This window comes from Silurus aristotelis (genome assembly GCF_946808225.1).
Source record: "Silurus aristotelis genome assembly, chromosome: 24".
NCBI classification, from domain to species: domain Eukaryota; kingdom Metazoa; phylum Chordata; class Actinopteri; order Siluriformes; family Siluridae; genus Silurus; species Silurus aristotelis.
In genome coordinates this window covers 18,140,995-18,164,517 of record NC_139597.1, presented here as the reverse complement: position 1 = coordinate 18,164,517, position 23,523 = coordinate 18,140,995, and the positions used below count along the sequence as shown (strand labels likewise).

Here is a 23,523-nt window from a genome sequence, read left to right as displayed (position 1 = left end):
GAGGGATGGACAGTAAGAAGGATGGATGGACAGTAGGAGGGCGGGATGGACAGTAGGAAGGAGAGATGGACAGTAGGAGGGAGGGATGGAAAGTAGGATGGAGGGATGGACAGTAGGAGGGAGGGATGAAAAGTATGAGGTAGAGATGGAGAGTATGAGGGAGGGATGGAGAGTAGGAGGGAGGGATGGACAGTATGATGGAGTGATGGACAATATGAGGGAGGGATGGAGAGTATGAGGGAGGGATGGACAGTATGATGGAGTGATGGACAGTATGAGGGAGGGATGGACAGTAGGAGGATCTACACGATAAGAATTCTTGGCTTTTTTCGGTTTGCTAGTGCAAACCAACCCCCAACATCACTTATTGGGCCAAAACCGCGTCGGCTTGTATTTTCCGCAATCTGATTGGCTGCCTCACCTGTCTGTATTCATTGCCTTTACCTGATTGATTTAGGGGATTACAGGAGGCGGGGTTTATTAGTTCACTTTGTTGAGCGCTTAAAAAATATCGTGTGGTGTTGATAAACGCCACTGAACACGGAAATAAGATTAAATAAGTGATTTAAACAGAATATAAATCTATTATATTGTGAAATATTCAAGAGTGTCCGAAAAACAGACGTGTTTTTTTTCCCCCGCCCTCAACATTCCTGCGTCCTAGAAGGGGCGTGGTCACTTAAAGCAACAGAGAAAACTCGAGCTGTGATCTGTTTCATGATCAGGAGCAGATCCTTTAGGAGAATCCGCGAGATCTGGTTATTAAACAACGGGATTCAAGGGAAAAAGTGGCGTTTACTGGATCCACCAGCATCCACTTTGAAGTGTGTGGTCAAGTTTGAACTGACAGGAAGCCAGTCTTCTTCTATTTCCTATATAAACACACACACACAGAGAGAGAGAGGGATCTACTTAGATCTTCTTCTTTCAAAACCCTCAGCATGGAGATACTGGACAGCACAGAGTCGTATTTACACTGGGACCGGAACCTGAGCGAGTTGTCTGAGTCTGCAGATCATGACAGTGTCCTGTACAGCACAGTAAGTTCCTCCTTAGTCTTTTTCTTGGTGCTCTGATCGCTAGTTTTCTCAAGGATCCAGAAAGATCTTTGTGGTCCAGAGGAACCACCTTTGATGGCCTTCCAGGCTCCTTTGGATCCAGTGGAATGAAGTTCAAACAATGCACGAGATCCGATCTCATTCATCTGATACCTTTTTTTTTTTACTTTAAAGGAGCAACATGTGATTATTTATTTATTTTATTATTATTATTATTATTATTATTATTATTATTATTTATCACAAAGACATGTCATATCGCTTTGATGTCTCGCTTTCCTGCCGGAATGTGTTTAGATTTTGAGTGATGTTAGACACGCCCCCTTATATAGTATTAAAGGGGCAAAAAGTGAGTTTTTTGTCAGTGATTCGGTTTGTGTGCTTTGACTCTTTAGGCGTTCCCATCCCTGTTCCTGAAATTGTCCATTAAAACCAGACTGGACCAAACTGTTTTTTTCTTCTTCTGCTTCTACTCACATACTATTTTTGTCCTGGTGTATTATGTTCTACACGCTTTTCAAGACCGAACATCGTCCCTAAAGCATCTTCACGGAACGAAACGGGTTCTAAAGTATGAATTAGCGCCTATAAGTTCACCCCTAATAAACGATCCGGGGGCGACGGTGACGAGAAAAAAAAAGTCCTGAGATTGTCTGAAGAGGAAACCTTGATAGGAAACACTTGAAATAGATCTCATCCTCAAGTCCATTGTTAGATGTTTGTATTTGTTACAGCCCCAATACATCTTCATAGATCTCAGTACTAGTGCTCAGGATCTATTCTTCAATTCGTATGGTTTTAGTCGGAAATTCAAGTCATTAGCTTTCTAATTTTGTTCAACCCATTATAGGGGTTTGTGTGCATGGGTGAAAATGGGTGTTGGTCCCTAAATGACCGGTTGGATCATTAAAGCTCTATTATTTTCCTCCATAAATCTCACCTTAATGCAACGTTGGGATAAATTGCACAGCACAGACTGATTACAGGTTTCGAATCCTGATTCCAGCTGTGTGCACTCTAAAAATAAGCCTCCAGGGCATGGCTTCCCCAGACAAATGGAAGTACAGGAGTAGTGGAACTTCAAGACCTTCTCAAAGTCAAACGATTTGGAAATATGAAGCCCTTCACTCTAGGTAACTAACTTTTGGAGGTAGGTTTGTATCAGGTCATGAAGGAAAGAATAAGGTCTTTGTGTTTGGTTGTGTTCAAGCCCAGACGTTTCTCCTTCATTCTCTGGGTCTCTTTACTTTCTGGGGGTTTTGTTGACATAGAATTCCTCACAACAGTGCCAACTTGTTTCCCATCCATAGCCCCATTCATATCCCAGTGGGAATTCGGGAGTTTTACCCTTTAGGAGGCCTGCTAACTACACGTGGCTCACATCTGGGTTTTTTTTCTAAAAGCTGTTGTCATATCGACATCATCATTCTTCTTCTTATGCTTTCTTTGAAATGTTTTCGGCTTCAGAAACTTATTGCAGTCAGAACTTTCAGGTAACCTACAACCTAAACAAGTCGGCGCATCTACTTTGTCCTTAGAGGGGAAGCCAAGCTTTCTTCATTAACACACCTAATTTTTGCATATTTGACCACCCCCACCCCTAAAAAAAAAAATTTATTCTATACTTTTTACAGTTTAGAATTGTGAGTGGAATTCTTGTTTGTATTTAAATATAGATTTTCGATTGATTTAGTATCAATTTTGAAATATTAGCTATAATGGCAATGATTGGTTAGTTGACGGAACTAGTTATTCGTAACCAGAACGAGAAGTGTAAAATTCCCGATGTCCGAATAGCAATATTAGCAGTATTCCCAGAGCATAATTAATGGGAAACACAACATCATATGGGTACTCTGTGACTTTGTGTCCAAGATGGTATCCTCATCTACCTAACTTTCATTTAACTACAGCTACGACCCCAACACATGCCAAAGCAACCATCGATATTCAGTATTGGACTAAAGGGAAGTATTTTTTCCACGTATATTCTTTTCCTTCACGACATTCAATATATTAAACGTTACTTCTGGTTTCAGCTAATGACAGAAAAACATAGCGTTTCCTCACCGCTGTGAAGAAAGAGTTGTAGTTTAATGAACGTTAGGTAGATGAGAATGAACTTCTTGGACACAAAGTCACACAGATTCTGTCGCGTTTTTCTATTGATTCTACTCTATAAATATTGCTAATATTGTTATTCGGTTATGAGGTACTGGTTACGAATAACTAGTTCCATCAAAAGAGAATTATTAGCAGCTAACAGTCGTTTCCATAACTGACTAGTTGCGAACTTTTACCACAAAATCTATAAACATACAGGATTTCACTTACAAAAAAAACAGGGGGGGTGGTCAAATCTGCCGAATGAGATCACGGGTGGTTTTCAGCAGACAAAAGATTCTGCAAAGTGTAATAGCGGGGTTAAAAGCGAAAACTCTCTAAAGAGAAAGTAGATGTGGGGAGAGCCTTGTGGTTCTGGGGTTCTAGATTGTGTATCTAGTATGGGTTTTCTCACAGATCAATAGACTCCTTAAAAAGGTCTGATACACGCAAACATTTAGCAGATGATTAGTACTTTTACTTGAGGTTCAAGAACGAGGGAGTAAACACTTGAAATAAAACCAAGGACTCATGTTTTGCCTCAAGATCAACTCCAATCTGTTCCGTCTTGTTGGGGCGCCGGCTGTCCCTTGCATCCGAATTCTCCCATGACTCAGTGCTGAAGCCATTCCGAGCGTGTCAGCTGGGAGATTATTCCACTGCAGGACTTCGAAAAACATCTCCCATTTAATACCCTGGATCGAGCACCCAGGACAGTATAACCAGTACATCACTATTGTCGCCAGTATAACCATTTTACCTCCACCACAATCTTGATTTCTATCCGTGTTGCTCATTTTTTCACTCTCTAACTCTCAGGAAACTATTTTACATCTTCATACCATGGTTCATGTGTGAGAAAAAAAATGCTACTCCTCATGTTTTTCTTTTATACGCATCTGGTTTGACTGCATTTTCCTCTCCGAGTATTCGTCCTGAACTGAAGTTCAAATGGGTGCATGCGGATCTGGGCGACATCACAATGCGATATTGATATCGCATTTCTGAGATATCGTTGATATTTAGTTATATCGAGATGCCGTTTTCATTGGCGCTTGAGGACTATCTCCAAGAGAGGCCAAATTATTATAATTTTTTGTGTTGCACGTCTATGGATTCTTCTCCAAACGACGGGGCAGGAAGTGTTTTCGAAAAAGAATGCCACCCTGACACGCGCAGATGTGGCAGATGTTAAAACGCTGAACGAGAAGGGGGGGGTGGAGTGAGGTTTCTCCGTACTGCTGAACAGATTTAGCCTGAATGTGGTTGAATGATAGAGAGAGAACATCAGCGAATTGTAGCTTTGCGATAAACCGCATGGCTTTTGCGCGGTGTAAAAATACACACTTGTGTGTGTAGGGACTCCATTCGAGAGAAACTGATTTATTTTATTCCAATTATTGGCTAAACGTCTTTAGCATTGCTAATATATTTATTTTAAAATAATTGTTTGCCCATCGGTGGCATTGAAGTAATGTCAGAGCGTTATGACACATAAACACACACGAGGAACATGATGAAATAGGCGAATATGTGCCAAAGTTAAAGTTCTTATAAATATAGAGATTATATACTCTTTGTGTGTGTGTGTTTGTGTGTGTGTGTGTGTGTGCAGGAGGTGAATAGAATGTCCCTCTGACACACTCATATTATTCATTCGGCATGTTTGGGTGAGGCCAGACCTCTCTTTTCACAGAGCCGTCTGTCTCTCCGTCTCTCTCGCTCTCTGTGGGTCGGTGGACACAGCCTCATCTGTTCTCCTTCAGCTCAGGGCTTCTGGGAGATACTGAGCCTCATTCCTTTCCTTCACACACACACACACTCCTTCTCTGTTCTCTTCGTTCATGCTCTTGCTATTTGCTCTAGCTGACATGTATAATGTGACATTTTACACCGGGCGCCTTTAAAACTAAACAGTACACAGGGTTCACACTGTTAGTTTCTAATACCAGACCAACTCGGGCCTACGAACATGCTTTTATTATTAGCAATCTTATTTTCTCTGACTTTTCCCACAGGCGATGGTATTTCCGAAAACTCTTACACTGCAAGAATCCTCTTAGCAAGTGAAAATGTATTGAATATTTTCACAAATATCTCATCTCTGTTCTTATAAGATTTCATAAGTTATTACACATCTTATAAGCATTTCTTATCTAGAAATACGTCGCTTTGGTTGATCGTAATCTTATAATACACAGAATGAATAAAATTTACCTCAGAAATTATGCCATTTTCGAACCTCATGCCGCATTCAAGCTATATGGTCAGAATAACGCATCAGAAGCCGCCATGTTAGCCTTTTTTGACACAGGCTAGTCAGATTATTGTAATAAGTGGCGTGTAGAGTGGTTTGTATTGTTTGTGCATAGGTTTAGCATAACATATGTGTATGTTGATTGATTTTACAGCTAATTTTTATTACAAGTACTGATGTGCATGCTGCTGGTGTCACAGGCAGCCATGTTGCTTTGACATCACTAGCTAAGTATGGAAAAGGCTGTCCTGAGGTAAAAAAGTATGGATTTCAGAGTAGAAGAAGTAATTCAGTGGTTGCAGGTTGGCAGAACATAAGGTACAACTAGGTCATTGCTGAGAATTAATTCTCCTCACCCTAAGTAACCTCAGGCTGGTTTTCATTATCAATACGTAGACTGTCTGTAATTCGTCTTGCCTTTTTGTCAGCCGTCCAAGTGTATGTGAAGATCAGGATGTGTAAAATTGCCTCATGATTTGGGGGGAAATGATTTCAAACAACTCGATATTTAATACTATTAATTATTTTCGATTGGTATCTTGGTTTGTGGGAGTTTTAGCAGGAAGCTAAGCACATGCCTGAGTTAGCCCTCGCTGCAACCCGAGTCAGGCTTTGCCCTTTACCTTCCTTAAAACAAACCTTTACACACACACACACACACACTCTTATTCGCCTCTTTACACAGGCTGTTTTTCCTCTCAGTATAGCCTGCTCTGTGTATCCATCTCTTTCCATATACCCTGAGTAAAGGGAAGGTGAGTTGTGGATATATTTCAAGGTTTTTCTTGTGGGAGTTTTGAATGCTTTAAGCTCCTCTTGTTTACCTGACAATAGAGCTCTTTATAGCATGGCCCCATATTCTTTTCCTCCTTTCGCTTATAAAGCTCGGATTCGTAACCCAACCCATGTTTGTTTCTTTGTTGTTTTACATATAACGCTTGGTTTTTCGGAAAATGGTACAGTTCCTTTCAAATTTCCAGTGTTCTGCCAACTTTCCGGTATGAGTGTTATTTCCGGGATTGATTACACGTACTTAGCCCTTGGCTGCCTTCTTGGTCTGCAATAAGGCCAAATATACGGTGTCCTAAATCCATAGGGTGTGGGTTTGCACTTTCCTGAAAGCAAAGTAGCCTATTACAGAGAACACTAAAAAGCTCTTCACAGCACTTGGAGACTTCGTTGCTTAGATAAACCCCTACGCAGTGATTTGGTTTCTGGAGACAGTTATTTCCTGGGTCCTCTCAGATCACACAACCCACAGACAGTCTTCTTCCTGTTGTACTTTACACCCAGGTGTTCGATAGGTACTGTGTCTCCAGAAACAGCATGGGTTTTGTTATGAAACTGGCAAGCCTTGCGCTCTATTAATCAAGCGTGCAAATTCCTTACCAATGGATATCACGATGACACACATTTCGGCCCGGAGAAATCTCACAGGCAGAGCCAAATTAGTGCAGCAAGCCAGACTACTAACCGATTACAACGGTGTCTGGGACTTTTATCGCTAGACATGGCAGAAATCCTCTGTGGGGATACATCTGTGTTTGGATGTTTTATCCCACTGTTTTAATCATCTCCACTCTTCTGGACAAGGTTTTGCACCAGATTCGACAAGAGCATTAGTGAGATCAGACACTGAGGAGCTCTGGGGTTCAGTCCAGTTCTAACTCAAATGTGTTTAGTGGGGTTAAGGATGTCAGGGCACTGTGTAGGAGTTCTTCCACTCGAACCGTAACACACCAAGTCTTCATGACGCTTGCTTTGTGTTTGCTTTTCACGCTGGAACAGTGGTTGGGTCTCTTGGTTCAAGAGGAGTTGTAGTCCTAGAGCGTACAAATACATTTTATACAATTGTGTTTTCAGTTTGACAGTTTGTGGAAGAACGGCATACGAGTTTTGCACATACTGTCTAGGATTGCATATCTAGAATATTATCGGAGCTGAAGCAGTCGAGAGAGGCTTTATTGTCTTCTCGATTCCCCTTGACGAACGGAGTAATTTTTCCATTTCTGGTGTGTTCCTTTTGAAGCTTGTTGTAGTTCCCCACAGTGATTTTAGTCTGTAAGCCTACACTGACCAGCCAGTGTGTACAGTTTAGTGAGCCTCAGATCCCTGGATCCCTGTTCTAAGCATCTTCTGACATTTTCTACATCCTCCCTGTTAGATTGTCCCCGTCTTGTTATCCTTCCTTGACCCCTCTCACAAGACCACTCGCAGATCCACTGTATGTTTTTTGTTTTTCGCACCAGTCCATAAAAAAAACTGTTGTGTGTGAAAATCTTAGAGCAACAACTCCTGAAAGACTCAAACAACCATGTTTCGGTCAGAGATCACATTACACTACACTACACTCAAAACATGTTTATATGGAAACATGCCGGCTCACGAAGCTGCTTACTTTGCTAGACTTTGCTTCCGGAACGGCATCAGATTGCCCAGCCTTGTAGGCCAGAGGAGAAATGATATCATAGAGAAACTGCAGCGATGTTCTCAAGATACTGTCCTCTCATCGACCATGCTCTTTGACTGTCCTTTTGGACATTGATACAGCCGTACAGCTCGATTGCGCATGACTTCACAGTGACTACACGAAGATAAGCACCAGCTGACCTTTGATTTTCTTCTAATATCGATTTTAATCATCAGCTGTTGTCTGAAGTAAACTTGTTCTTATGGACCCCCAACCTTTAACCCCCCCCCCCCCCCCCCCAAACAAATCATAATGTTTTTTTATTTGAACACAGAATGTGCACGAAAACAGAAATGGTCATCAAGAAATAGCTCGGAAAGGAAATCTAAATCTGACTTTGACTTGTAAATGGACAGTACCCCAAACTACAACCTTTGAAACTTGGCTTGCTAGCAGTCGACGCGACTTGGCACTCGCCAACCCTAATTCATGCTTGTGCAAGGCCTGGTTCTAAATAAAACTAAGTTTCATTCCATGGAATTTAATGGAAAAATGAAAGGTTTTCCTTTCTCAAAACTGTGCCAGAATATTGGGATGATGCAACAGGGACAGGGTTTTAGCTCATGCGTTGCTGAAATCTGAATTGAACAGACACGTGTTGGACCACATCGCTCCAACGGTCCAGAGAACGCTTAAAAGACCAAGGTACAATCTCTACACATAAGGTATGACCTTCGGCCCCCCTCGGAGCGTGCATGCGTCATTGTGGCGGAGTATCTAATTTCCATCTGTTTTTCTGCTCTTGCATCAACCCAGTTAGCACGTTCCTCCCCCCGCTCCGCTAACTCCGGCCTCCATTTACACAAATGATGAGCTAGCCTCTGAGTTCTGCCACTAACACAAACTAAGTATGGCCTTTCCAGATGATTTTGGTTTCCGAACGTTTGTGCAATCTTTTCCACTACACCAGAAACAATAGAACCTTCTCTCACTGCGATTAGCCGACACCTCTCAGGAACCCACAGACCTCCTGCCCTCAAAATGATATTTTTAATCAGCGTTGCTATTTAATTTGGCACGTCGTAAAAAAGGAAATCGATCACATCCTGTTTAGAGCTTCCTGTCTACGGGGGTCTTTCCACACACTGCTAGCACTTTTATGATAACACACCATAATTGTTGCACCACATGTTCTTCCGTGTGGTGATACATCTCCTTCACAAGCAATACCATAGTGATAGTTAATCGTGAGGGTTTGTGGACCAAGGCAGGGAGATTTAATTATAACTCTGTATACTGGTATTTTTAGAAATACACTATTTTCATTGTGTTAATGTCTTCAGGATTGGCACGATCACGGTGTTCATGTGTGCCAGTGGATGTAAAGGTCAGGAGTGGTAGCTTTGTGTGGCTGGAATTTGAACTCACAACCTTTGTATCTGAAGACCCTTAACCAATAAGCTACCACCTCCCCAAGCTACAAGCTAATTTCTGTGTATATGCATGCTATGACTTGCGCAAAGCTAGACGTTTCGCTGTTGTGTTTACTCCTCACGCTATGAGAGGCCATTTTGATTTGACAGCACTTGCTGAACTCTGGTTCGACAATACCACCCCGAGCTCCTGTAGGAAGTCACTGTATGCTAAAATGGTTTACATTTCATTTCGCGTTACCTCAGGAAATACTTTATATAGTGATGTATTGATTTGTTGCTAGTTTTTTAGCAAAACAGCAGGCGTTTTTTTGCGCCTCGATTTTTTGCGAATCGAGACGTCACGTTTTTCTGCAAAATTTTTACTCGTAGGACCCACAGACCTTTCCTGGAGTCCTGGGAAATATATTGCTAATACTAGAAGATATAAAATTAGACGCAGGATAGCATGATACGGTTGTGAAAGCTAATAGATAGAGCATGAGCAAATATTTTCCGAACGTGTGCTGGAGATTTCGTTCATATCTCTGTGTGTGTGTGTGTGTGTGTGAGAGCAGACAGAACTGCTTTTATAAGGTCTGCTGTGTGAGTCATAATAAAGCTGGAAAAAGCACGCCAGGGCATTTCTGACTGGAACAGCCTTGAGCTCACACGTGTGTGTGTGTGTGTGTGTGTGTGTGTGTGTGTGTGTGTGTGTGTGTGTGTGTGTGTGTGTGTGTGAGGTTTGAACACACACACAAAAACATCTTTTCTCAGTCTACTCTCTCTTTTTTTCTCTCTCTCTCTCTCTCTCTCTCTCTCTCTCTCTCTCTCTCTCTCTCTCTCTCTCTCTCTCTCTCTCTCTCTCTGAGTCGTCAGCTTGTAATTAAAGCCACATGTCTGAATTCTTGCCACCTTTTACAGCTCACTACACAAGTCTGCGCCACTTCCTCGGTTTTCCTCATCGTTCCTGTTCTCTTTATTCCCCTCGGTTTGTAAGATGTCTTCGAAATATTTGTCCCAACCTGATTTGTACACAAGACGCTTTGTCTTTCAAACTTAATTTTCCAGTGAACCCAGCGACACTGCTGTGTGAGCACCGGGAGTGTTGCGTCACTCAAGCTACAGTACTTCGCAGGTCCGTGCTGGTAAAAAGGCTCTTTTGTTTGACTCATGGCCTGAGCTCCGGCAATCAATCTGCTAATTGTTTACTGTACCACAACCCCCCAATCCGTCCTCCTCAAACACACATCCATGACTGGGCCATTACCCCCACACCACACCACCCCCAGACTTACAGGAGCGAATTTATACATCACCCTCAGCTGTGACTCGTCTCAAATCCTTGGCCAGGATAAATAACATGGAAAAATCCTGGTCTCTTTTTTTATTATTAAATACAAAGATCCACTAATGGACATCTGGCAGCCCACAAACCGTTCACCCGTGCTTTTTGTTTTGCTAAACACGAATATTTCTCCTGAAGTATGGCTCAGCAGTAAAATTTGGACTGAACGAGATTGAAAGCTTTCTGTTGAACGATGCGAATTGCTGACTGGAGAATTTGTTTTCGGATCGCCGGAGGACGGTCAGGGATGTGACACTCGTGTATGCAGCGTAGATGTGTATAGTGACAAATGGGACAGAATTGTATACATACTGTGAAGATTTTTTTCTGAATTCGAAATTGGAATGGTGTCATTCATATGCAGTTATGGGGTTCAGGGCCTTGCTCAGGTGCCCTGAAGTGGTAGCTTGGTGTGGCTAGTTTTCAACTATCGACCTTTTGGATCCGCCTCCCCAGGCTACTAGTTGGGAAAAACCTGATCTGAGCAACCGTTTTAGATTTAACTAAGCTAATATATGTGTATACACACAGTATAACTTAGCTGTTTATACATTTCTGTGTTGTGTTTACGCCGTTTTGACTTTGCGCCACTCCCTGAACTCAGAGTTCCTGTAGGAATTCCGAACGGATTCCTTGAAGTCATTGTACGCTCAAATGGTTCGTATTTCACTCGTTTTTTACCTCAGGAAGTACTTTAATATATACAATGATGTCCTAGTTTGTTGCTCAGCACAATCTCTGACATTTTGTCAGCCTTACCTTGTTTGTTGACAAACTTTCAATCGTGGGAAATACAAACCCTCTTCTGGAGCCCTGGGAAATATGTTGTTAATGCGAACAGATGTTAAGCGTTGTATGCAGTGTAGAACTTTTCTCTTGATTAATTCCCTACTTAGGACTTATATTTATTTATCATATATCTTAGGAAGCAGCTGAGGTGGGGTATTGCACACTGATAAAAGTGCTATCAGCCCCCTTCTGCATCCAAGACACCAATGATTGGCTAGTTTCACTGTGATTGACAGGGGGGACAAGAGTGAAGCGCCTCCCACCCAGTTGTTTCGCGTACAAATGAAAGATTTAATTGTAAAAATTTTGGCAAAAGTCTTTGTGGGTTGTATCACAATGATGATTCGCTGTAAACAATTAGCCCATATTATAGAACATTCCAGAGTTTCAGGACCTACAACAAAGTCTTGTTCACGGTTAACAAACCAGTTGAACGCGAGCACGTCCCAGCTGAGGAATTCCACCCATTTTTTTTTTCACAGTTCGCCCGTACAATGACAGCAACAGAAATCTGCTGAGCCTTTCATTTTTGTAATCGAGCTGAGGCGGGGCGACTCGGCCCCGAAGGTCTACCGGGGACAACTGGCAAAAGACTGTGCTCAGTGGGTGGAACGTCGAAAAAATGTCCTTGAATCAGGCGAGTCCTGAGGCATGCAGCTGCAAATCTCAGCTGGGTTATGATAGAGCTTCAGCTTGTCCTGACTTGTTCAAGCGAGGCGAATGTTTCTGCAGGATGAGACAACAGCGAGGGAGAGAGGGGGATGAGAAAGAATCTCTGCCCTTCAGCAGATATCTCAAGATTGTTAAACGTGAGATTAGATAGCTTCTGCTTGGCGCAGTGAATGCCGACTTGCCTAGACACCAGGTTGCGCCGTTGCTTTGACTCCGGTATGCAGGACATCTGATGGATCCTGCTGAGAGTCATTTAACCACTTACACAGGGTGCAATTTTAATAAGCGCCAAACCCGGGGCAGTTAACTGGGGTGGGAGACCCCTGCAGGTATGCAGATGTGTTTTCTGAGCTCTTGGAGAACCAAAGTGGCAATTATGGTGTAAGATTTATTATGAAGTCGCAACACCAACCATGTATAATCATCAGCTTTTAGTGCTTTAAGCAGTAATATAGTTTCCTGCAAAAGACAAGTTTTTCAAACATTTTTAGCAGGAAACATACTGCGGCTTCTCTGATTTCTTTTCTTTCCAAATTCCGTAAAAGAGAAAAATTTCGAGAAAAAAGACGAACCTTCAGAGAACTGATTATGATCTTCAGCTCATTTAGATGCGTTTGAATCGTTTTAAAAATGGATTGAACTTGTGACTATATCCATTTGAATTGCTAATTTCTTTTAACAACTGAGAAAGATTTCTGTAAATCAAACCAGGACATGTGGCAAAAAAAATAATAAATACCTGAGATGTTTTACCTAAAACAATTTTTCGATATTACGATGACGATACGACAAAATAAATCAAGAGGGGGTGGTAACTCAGTGGTTGAGGCTTTGGGTCACTTATTGGAAGGTCAGGGGTTTAATCCCTGGTATTGCCAAACTGCCACTCTTGGGCCCTTTAACAAGGCCCTTAACCCTCTGTGCTTCGGGGAGGGGGCTGTATCAGTCCTAACATCGCTGGGATATACGAAAAAAGAAACCTTTTTAAAGCCTAATCTAACATTGTCAATCTTCAGTTAATTTGTTCCTGTTTGCAAAATGATCCCGCGGTCCATCCTTGCATCGTTTCTAATCTTCTGCTCCTTGCAGCACTTTACCGAGCTCCTGGATGACCTGTCTCAGGAGGCGCTGCTGGGCCAGCTGCTGAGCGACCCCTTCCTGTCCGGGAGGAGCGAATTGATTGACATGGAGGAGGACCTGAGCCCAGCCTCTCCTCCACCTCCTCACATCCAGACCGAGCACAGTTACTCACTGAGCGGAGATTCGCGTCCTCAGTCGCCCCTCATGCATCTGACCACAGAGAAAGCCTCCAGTGTGCCCGGTGAGTGTTAGGGGGGAAATGGAAAAAAAAAAACGCTCTGATATTGGCCTCCTGAACCCCTTTTACATTACAGTGTAGCCTGTTGCTGCATCTACAAGTTACCTCAGAACACCAGTCTGCATATTCAGCCATATACTGTTAACTCATTTATGTATACACATTAGATTTCCCTCAGAAATTGGCAGTCGGTACTTGGAATTATGTTTTTTCCTGAACTCGAGCCACAAATTGGTAGAATGTGTAGACCAGCTATTGTGATTGGGCAGCTAATCAAGTTGGAGGAAGGTTTGTCCTAACCTTCGTCTGTTTCCCCAATTCGAAACGATCCCTTGCCCTTCCATTACATTTCTAGCTTCATAAATCCACTTTAACAGTAACTGTGTTGTATGGTGTTGTAATTTGATGTGACTTGCCATGCGGTGTGATGTGATTAGGATCGTAGAATTTCAGGAATTTTCAAGACTGGAAACTTTTCATAAGAATTGATGAGAATTCATGGGAATTTACAAAAAAATCGCAGGTTTGCTTATAACAGGGAACTTAAATGTAGTTGAAAAAAAAATCTTGCAGGATAATTTTGGTGAAAACAACCAGATTTAATGCAATTTCAGTAGAATTTCTACCTGCACTTCCATCAATCACATGCACACAGCACACTTCCTGCAATGTTATTGAGGCCACGCCCCCTACATGCACTCTGCATTCCTCTGTAACATCAATACACATAATTTCTTCAATCCTGCCCACAAAACATTTCCTCCTTGGTGAGTATTCACGTAAATTACATAAATATTACAATTATTTATCTTTAAAACTTCCTTCTGCCGTGTATAAGCTATTGTGCAACTAAATTTAACTAACAATTAAATTGTCAAAAATGTATGTATGTCACATGAATATGGTGAATTGTAAATTTCCACAAATTTACAATTACTTCCCACAAATTTCTACAAATTCCTGGTAAGTTTCCAACATTCCCCAGATGAAATTCCCTTCGAAAGATTTTGGAAGTTTACCGAAAAAAATTTCCGCCCCTTTGCTACCCTAGGGGGGATGATGTGTGCTATCTTGTGGGTGTTTTATGCTGTGGTGTGATGATGATGATGATGATAATGATGATAATGATGATGATGTCCAGGAGAGTCAGATGTCGAGGACTGGCCCATGGAGCAGGAGCAGCAGCAGGAGGAGATGGAGGAGGACGAGAAGTTGAAAATGGAGACTTTGCTGTGCGATTCTCCTACCCTGCTGCCTACAGTGACTCTCACGCTCACGGTGGAACCCGCGAGCAGCGCTTCCCTCTCAAATGCCACAAAAACGCTCAGCACACAGGTTTGCCTGCTACCGTCTGTTTAATTTAAAGTAGGGCGCAGGAGTGGTACTTTGTTGTGGCTGGGATTTTTAACTTGCAACCATCAGACCCAAACCACTAAGCTGCCACCTCTACATTCCTTAACATTCCTGAGCCGTTGAAGGTTATGGGCCTTGCTCCATGACTCAGCAGTGCCCTACTTAACCTTACCCCTTGATGGTGCTGGGATTTGAACTTATGACCACTTATGACTAATCTACCATTTCCCAAGTCAGGAGTGTTTCCAAGATGGTCACAGTGCTTAAGGTGTGAGTTTTAATCCCCGCCCCAACAAGAAGCTGCCACTTGAGCAAGTCCCTTAACCCTCGACCCTCAAGGACATCTGCCATCATGCTGTAAATGTTAATGACATTAGTAATACACAATATTGGTAAAGAAAAAAAAGTTATCTTTGAGTGTTTTGCCCCATAACCTGGGCATAAGGTAAATTTCCCCATGTTTTCTCTGTGTGATCTGGGCAGGTAAAGGAGGACCAGAGCTTCGGTCCACAGATCAAACTGGAGCCTCATGAAGTGGATCAGTTCCTGAATCTTTGCCCTAAAGGTAAAAGTTGCAGCCAGTAGGACGACGGTCAATAATCCGGTTGCAACGCCAATATTTGTTGAGAGCATAAACTAAACACAGAATATATCTCTAACAGGAATCACGCCTACTCTCCAGTGATGATAGTGCACTGTTTTATTATAGATCAGTACAGTGTTGTGTTTTTGAAGAGCGCGCATGTGTGTGTGTGTGTGTGTGTGTGTGTGTGTGTGTGTGTAGAGCTTGAGGCTTTGCAGATGCCCCCGACCCCTCCCAGCTCTCATGGCAGTGACACAGAGGGCAGTCAGAGCCCCGTGCACCCCTGCACCCCTGCCAGCCCCACACACAACCCAGCTGTCCTCAAGGTGGCGCAGCGTCCGACTGCCTCAATCACAAATTCGCTGTCCAACTCGCCCCTGCTTACTGCTCCTCATGTGAGTGTGACGGAACACACACACAAACACACACACACACACACACACACACACACATTAGTATTAAGCCAGTGTGATGCGGCCATTTCTGTAACCATTAATCAGAAACTATCCAGAATTATCAGAATCAGTAACCTGTTATTAAAATATCTAATAAAAATAATTAAAACGAAAATGTTGACGTATATTTTATATACATTTCATTTCGAAACGCTTCATGGAGCAGCGTCACCGAGTATAATTCTTGGCGCCTTAACCAATCAGATTTCTAGTTGACTAATCCGGGGCCATCTAGCATTAATAAGATAACGTCTTTGATTGGACCGTCAGAAAGCGCACTAGTCGGAGCTCATGTACGACATCTGTAGCAAACTGCACAAGCTCAAATTATATTTGTGTGGATTTAATAGCTATTTAATAGCTGTTTATTCCACAACGGCTGACAAGGGGAGAAGAAATCGAGTTTGAGTGCAGAAACACGTACATTTACGATACGGACTTTTCCGGAAAAGCTGGACATTCTGAGGAAATATCTGCTAAAACAGTTTTAAGCTTTTTTATGAAGCGGTTATACTTTTCTGTAGAATTTGCACAAGAACACACAATTCATTCCGCCTGTTTCTTAACGAATGGTCTCATATTTTTGGAAGAGGCAACTTTTAAATGTCCTTTTCCCTTCTCTTTCTTTCTGTCTCTCCCATTTTCCATGTCTTTCGCTCTCCTTCAGAAGTTGCAGGGCTCAGGGCCGCTCCTGTTGACGGAAGAGGAGAGACGTACTCTGATCGCGGAGGGATACCCCGTTCCCACCAAGCTGCCTCTGTCCAAATCTGAGGAGAAAGCCCTGAAAAAGATCCGCAGGAAAATCAAGAATAAGGTCTGTGTGTGTGTGTGTGTGTGTGTGTGTGTGTGTGTGTGTGTGTGTGTGTGTGTGTGTGTGTGTGTGTGTGTGAGAGCTCATTGGTTAACAGTAGAGTGACTCTGCTGAACGTGATTCTGATGCAGTGGCACCTTTTCTGTTCCTCAGATTTCTGCTCAGGAAAGTCGCAGGAAGAAAAAAGAATACATGGATGCCCTGGAGAAAAAGTACACAAACACACAAACACACTCACTATACACGCACTCACTACACACACTATACATACACTTACTACACACACACTCACTACACACACATACAATTTAATAAACACACACCACAACCACAGCTCACTACATGTACTTACTATACACACACACACAGCTTAAAATACACACGCACAAAGCTCAATAATATACACACAAAAAACACACCAAAAATGCCACAACAACTTACTTACACTACACACCCCCCCAAGAAATTTACACCCACACCCACAACTCATTATACAGCTCACTAAATAAACACAAACACACACTGCACGCACACACATGCAAAAACTCAACACACCCACAGTTAACTTAACTCCCACACAGGCTCCAGTCAGATCCTTTTGTGTGTGTGTTTAGTAGAATTTTTTATATTGCGTCATGAAAACCTTTGTTCGATTGTTTTTGTAATGCTGCAGTTGCGTTTTCTTCCCACAGGGTGGAGACGTGTTCCAACGAGAACAGCGAGCTGCGCAGGAAAGTGGAGAACCTCGAAAGTACCAACAAGTACGGAAAACTCTGTTCACCCCTTGAACATAAAATACAATAAATGCAATACAGTTTTTTATTATTTTGATCAAATTGCCACAAATTTAATTGATTAAATAAAATGAAATAAAAATCGAGCTAAACAAACTTGCGGTCCGCCACTTAATACGTTCCTGAGGGAACTCTGATTTTAATTATGTTCCGCATGCAGTCACGGAAGTCACAGAATCGACCTCTTCCATTTAAACCCCTCCACCTCCATGGGAAAGACCAAAGAGCTGTCAAAGGACGTCAGGGACGAGATTGTAGACCTTCACAAGGCTGGAATGGGCTACAAGACCATCAGATTGTTGCCTTAGCCGTACGTTTTTGGTTATTGTCATGCTGGAAGATCCGTTCACCACCCATCTTCAGTGTTCTGGCTGAGGCCAGAAGGTTCCCATCCAAGATTCTACAATGCATTTATGTGGTGAAGTCTTCCTGTACCCTTAGCAGAGAAACAGCCCCAAAGCCGAATGTTTCCTCCACCATGTTTGACAATGTGGATGATGTTCTTGGGGTCGGCATTTCTCAGCCTCCAAACACGGCGAGTCGAGTTGATGCCAAAGAGCTCAATTTTGGTCTCATTTGACCACATCACATTCTCCCAAGTCTTCTCTGAATCATTCAGGTGTTCACTGGCAAACTTCAGATGGGTCTGTTCATGTGCATTCTTGAGCAGAAGGACCTCGTGTGTTACCAATGGATTTCTTGGGGACTATGGTCCCAGCGTCCTTAAGATTATCAAGATCCTCCTGTGTAATTCTGGGTTGATTCCTCACCTTTCTCAGAATCATCCTCACCCCATGAGGTGAGATTCTGCATGGAGCTCCAGAGCGAGGGCAATTGACTACCCTTGTAGCTTCTATTTTTGAATTATCGCTCCAACAGTGGTCTCTTTTTCACCAACCTTCTTGCTGATGGTCTTGTAGCGCATTCCAGCCTTGTGAAGGTCTACAATCTCTGACGTCCTTTAACAGCTTTTTGGTCCCGCCCATGGTGGTGGAGGGATTTAAATGGAAGAGGTCGATTTTGTGACTGGTGTCTTTTATACACATAATGAGTTAATATTAGGAGAACTTTCTTAAAGGTACAAGACTAATTTGAGTGTGTGGGAGTCTCTGTTATTATAAACGTACCCTAACAATTCTAGACTGTTCATTTCTTTGTAATTCTTGCTAAATGTTTAAATGTGATAGTTTTTTTTGTCTTGGTCGTAGGTCTTTACTGCAGCAGCTGCATTCCCTGCAGGCCTTAGTGACAGGAAAAGTCCCTCGCTCATGCAAAATGGCCAGCACTCAGACCTCCACATGCCTCATGGTGAGCACAGCAAGCAGGTTACTCATGTGTGTGTGTTTGTAAAGTGAATGAAAAGATTGAAGGACACCTATGAAAACTGTGCTACAATGACTGTGAAAACGAGTTCATATCATGACACCACAGCGCTGTTAAGTCCTTGAATCGGATTGGTCAGCTCTGCCATGAACTCCGATCACAGGTTTATACCAATGAGCCTGGCTTAGCATGTTGTCGTTGCTGCGGTGACAGCTCGTTCGTATGTGACACTTTACGTAATGAATAGGAAGGAAAATATCATTAAGGGAAAAAATATTAAGGCGTGTTCCAACCGAAACAAAAAGTAACACTCGAAATAAATTAATAAGTGAATCACCTCTAGAGGCCGCTCTCGTGAATGACAGCGAACCTCCTCAGGTGCAACCAGGAAAAACTATCGTTATGGATATTTGCTGATAGCCGATAGTTCCAACAATCAACTATTTATTTAGCTTTCGTTACACGTTTTTTTTATTTTATATCAGATAAAGAAATTGATTCTGACTCTATGCCTGTGCTGCCGTCATCCAGGCCCTGGTCCTGTGTTTCGCCGTGTTCCTGGGTAGCTTCTACGAAGGCCTAACCCCCTGCGCCGCCGTCGCCAAGACTGATCTGTCCAGAGAGCTGAGCGTGCTGGAGTCGTACACTACTACAGGTAGTACTACCACTGCTCATTTGCATTAAGCGACGCCCACAAAAACCCATAAAAGGTCACGCAGTATAGACGGCTAGTTCTTTCGACTTTTTTTTCCCCATGTAAATCTACACACACTCAGGAGTAAGTGAAGTCTGAAACTTGGGAAGTGGTAGCTAAGTGATTAAGGCATCGGACTTTTGATCCGAGTTCAAATCCCAACCCACACTAAGCTGCTACTTCTGGGCCCCTGAGCAAGGCCCTTAAGAATGTCTGCCAGATGTAATCTAAAATGTAACTGTCCACCAGTGAAATCAAGAAACCTGCTGACCGTTGAGGAGCACGGTGTAGGAGACGAGCTCCGTCTGTCCGGCCTGGGAGGACAATATCCAGAGTGGGACACCCTGACTAACGACATGGCCATGTGGCGCCTGGAGCAGCAGCGGCGACTCACACAGGCCACGCCTTCGACTCCAGAACCCAGCCCACCTTTCGCTCAAAACAACGGTACCACCAGCACGCAAAAAGCCCTTCTCATCGACCTGCACACGCACAGGTAACGTCAAACTCCGCACCACAGACAAACTGTGTTTTGGAGCCGCCGTCCGTTCACTAATTTCTCCCGTTTGTTCGTTTCCCCTTTCTCCAGGTTGGTGGAGACCCGATCGAACGAAAGCCCAAAAGTCATCGAGTTGGAGAGAACCATGAATGAGCCGGCGTGAGGACGGCTGGACCTCCTCGAGCTCCTTTTTTTTTTCTCTCGGAGGAGACACGCCCCCTTTTTGCTGTATTTATAGACTCGTCTTTTAAGTGTTGTTTTTCATACTGTTTTCTTTTTTTTTTTTTTTTTTATGAAAAAAAAAGATTCAAAAAAAGGAATATCATATCATTCCATCATTATATATTATATTACATTTTGATACTACGTTTGATTTTTTTTTCCTCTTTATATTTTCCTCTTCTGTATGATGTACGTATGTACTGATGAGTTTGATTGTGAATCAGGAAAGACATGAAAAAAGGTCAGACATTTAAATATTAGAGTTAATCCACCTGTATGTATTTTGGATTGGTCTCCTGTCACTCATTATATAGCCACGCCCCCCGCTTTCATGTGAATTTTTCACGTTGACGTGTCATGAGCTGTAACCTGGAATGGATCACCAGCTGAATGATGACCTTGACTGTCCTCGATAGTGACGATTGTTGTACTATTATATTTTTAGGGGCGGAGCTTGGTGTACATTCAAAATCTTATAATAACTCTACCCATTTAAACTTTAAAGAAATTTTTTCCACATTCTCCACATATCTATTTAAACATATGGTCCATCAGGACACCAGTCCGTGTCTCGTCATGTGTCCAATCATTTTTTTATTTGAATTTTTTTTAAAGAGGAAAAATGATCATTTGCTTGTCGCAGAGGATTGGACGAGCGAGATGTTAGAAAGCGATTCTATATACATAATCTAAATATTTTTCTAACGATTTTCTGCCTTTCGAAAAGACGTGCTATGTTTGTCCTCCGCCATCACAGCCTGCACTGCTTTAAGCTATTTTGGGTTTCGAACGTGTCCTGAGAGCACCCGACGCTGCGACGCCCAGAATCTCACCTGCACTGTATCTCCAAAGATTCAATGTATTTATTATATTTTTCTGTAAAAATCTTTTTTTCTAATATGCTGCCACGTGGTTTTATTTCTTAAACTATTTTTTTATTCGTAAAAAAATTTTCGATTTTGGACGCCATCTACGATTTGTTTGTTTTCTATTACAGTTCCAGCTTGGAGATCCTGTCTTCTTTTTTCCCTTTATATGAAGTAAATATTTTCCTTAGAAAAGCATTCTTGAGTCGGTGTCATTTATTTGCATCTGTGTTGCATTCATGTTTAGATTTTAAAAAAGTGCTTTGAGTCTACGTCAATGAATAAATCTATTGTTACTAATGAGCGCTCGAGTTCAGGCTTGTCGCTTGTTTGAATATTATGCAAATCGAAAGAAACGAGAAAAGAATTTGTACGGTATTTGGACTCTTCAGAATGAAGTTCTACCGAATTTCTAGCTAACAGGTTATGCGTCACGCTGATTTCAACCAAACCTGAGCCAAGTGAAAATATCTTTAATTTTTTTATTTTTATTAATCTTTAATTTAATTATCTTTATCTTCAAATTGGCTTTGTATTTCCCATTATAATATAACATTAAACCAAACATAAGACCGTGAATCCTATTTTTAGACCTTTGTAATTAACTATTCAGTATAAAGTCTGGTTTCTCTCAAGGTTTCTTCCTCATACCATCTCAGGGATCTCTTGCTAATTTTTTACATCTCTGTAAAGTTGCTTGATCGATTTCACAGTATTAGGCCATACGTTTCACCCCTACGCCTTCAGTGGTGTCCTACCTGAAGCAATCCAGCTCTTAATACCATCATTACGACGCCATGGCTACAGAAACCATCAATATAATAAAAAGCTAGAAACCCATTAAACACAATTTAAAAAGTCTCCTTTCACTGGAGCCACAGAAACCATAAACTCCCTGAGATGGTATGAGGAGAAAACCAAGAGAGGAACCAGACTCTAAAGGGAACCATCCTCACTACACCGAATGTCCTTTCACTATGGTTTCCTCGTTGTTAAGGTTATCCACCAGTCACCGATGAAGTCAAAGTGAAAGCAGATTCTATTAGTTTTCTATCGTTGGTATCAATTACAGCCCAACTCCATTTTTATGGTTCTTTAGTTGAACCCTCCAGAGTAACCTTGAAGATCTTTAGGCCGTTCATGTGGAACCATCTTCGGTTGCAGCGAGTGGTTTCCAAGTGAAGACGACTCCATCCTGAGGTACCAGGATTAATCAGGTGGGTCCGGATAAAAGAAAATACAGAAGCATCAATAATAATAATTATTATTATTATTCATTCATTGGAAGTTCATAAATAATTAAATAATTGAAATAGTTTCACTAAGAATTGAATAGTTTGAGTCATTTGTGTTGACCTACTTAAGTTAGAGCAATAAAGGTAAGAATGGAGACGCTGTGGCGACCACTAACGGGAGCAGCCGAAAGACGAAGAAGTATTGACCTACTAAAAAAGAAATGTTAATGGTTTATCTGTATTCGAGTTTAGCAGTGAACTTTCAAATTTCTCAAGAGTTTTCACGTTGAGAAACTTTTTCTTGACTCCATTTGTGTCACCATAAAAAAACAACAACATGCTTTTCCTCACTGCTAGGAAGGTGATAGCTTAATGGTTACGGCGTTAGATTTTGGCTCATAGGGTTGTGAGATCAAGTACCAGCCACATCAACCTGAGACTCCCAGGCCCCTGAGCAAGGCCCTTAACCCCTTAGCTGCTCAGATATATAAATGAGATAAGTTGCTCTGGAGAAGGGAACCACCAAATGCCAAAATGTAAATATCGTTACAGTAAAGGCGGTAGCTTAGGGGTTAAGGCATTGGACTTAGGGGTTGGACTTTGGATCCAAAGGTCATAGGTTTAAGTACCAGCCTCACTAAGCTGCCTCTTCTGGGCCCCTGAGCAAGGCCCTTTACCCCACATCTGCTCAGTTGTATGAATGAAATCAATGTTAGTAGTGGACTAATGGTTAAAGGGTTGGAATTTGGATCTGAAGGTTGTGAGTTCAAATCTCAGCCAAACCTGGTTCACGAGCACAAGCGTAACCCCACGGTTCTGCCAAGAGTTCTCTCATTGTGTGTTCTGAACTATAGAACACTCTGTCCTTCTAAAGGTCGGATGTGCAGGAGAATGGAACTCTGACCTGCATCCATTATGTACATTGAGTTCTCATACAGCACTACTTCCATACTTAAGTCGGTCCAAAAGCGAGAACGTTTGAAACTCGAGCAGAAAGGTCAAAGGAGGAGTTTTACATTTACAAGAGTCTTATTCAAGCTGGGGATTAGAATTTATAAAACAGTACAGGAACAGTGTTCTTCATCCACCAGCCATGCAAGATATATTTACTATAAGAGCTATAAAGCTCATTTTATTACATTCAGTTTTTTCAAAAAAACTGTCCTCCTAATATCATCATTATATTAAAAATTACTACGCTACATTGCGCTAAACTATAAATGATGTTGTGGGGTTTTTTTGCGTTTAATTCTCACATACAGATATTTCCACTCTGGAAGACAGGAACAATGAATAGTGCTATGGAGTAAACAGCCATTGA

General features: G+C 42.1%; 1 protein-coding gene across 1 annotated transcript; it reads left to right on the top strand.

The window, feature by feature from the left end:
* Nucleotides 1-660: 660 nt before the first annotated feature.
* On the top strand, nt 661-21,165 carry creb3l2 (cAMP responsive element binding protein 3-like 2). The gene is made up of 12 exons (XM_083528549.1): nt 661-1,040; nt 13,139-13,370; nt 14,509-14,702; nt 15,204-15,285; nt 15,505-15,698; nt 16,426-16,572; nt 16,723-16,781; nt 17,262-17,330; nt 18,572-18,671; nt 19,218-19,341; nt 19,630-19,876; nt 19,970-21,165. The coding sequence occupies exons 1-12, from the start codon at nt 942-944 to the stop codon at nt 20,040-20,042; spliced, it is 1,620 nt and encodes a 539-aa protein (XP_083384675.1). The 5' UTR covers nt 661-941; the 3' UTR covers nt 20,043-21,165.
* The last annotated feature ends 2,358 nt before the right edge of the window (nt 21,166-23,523 follow it).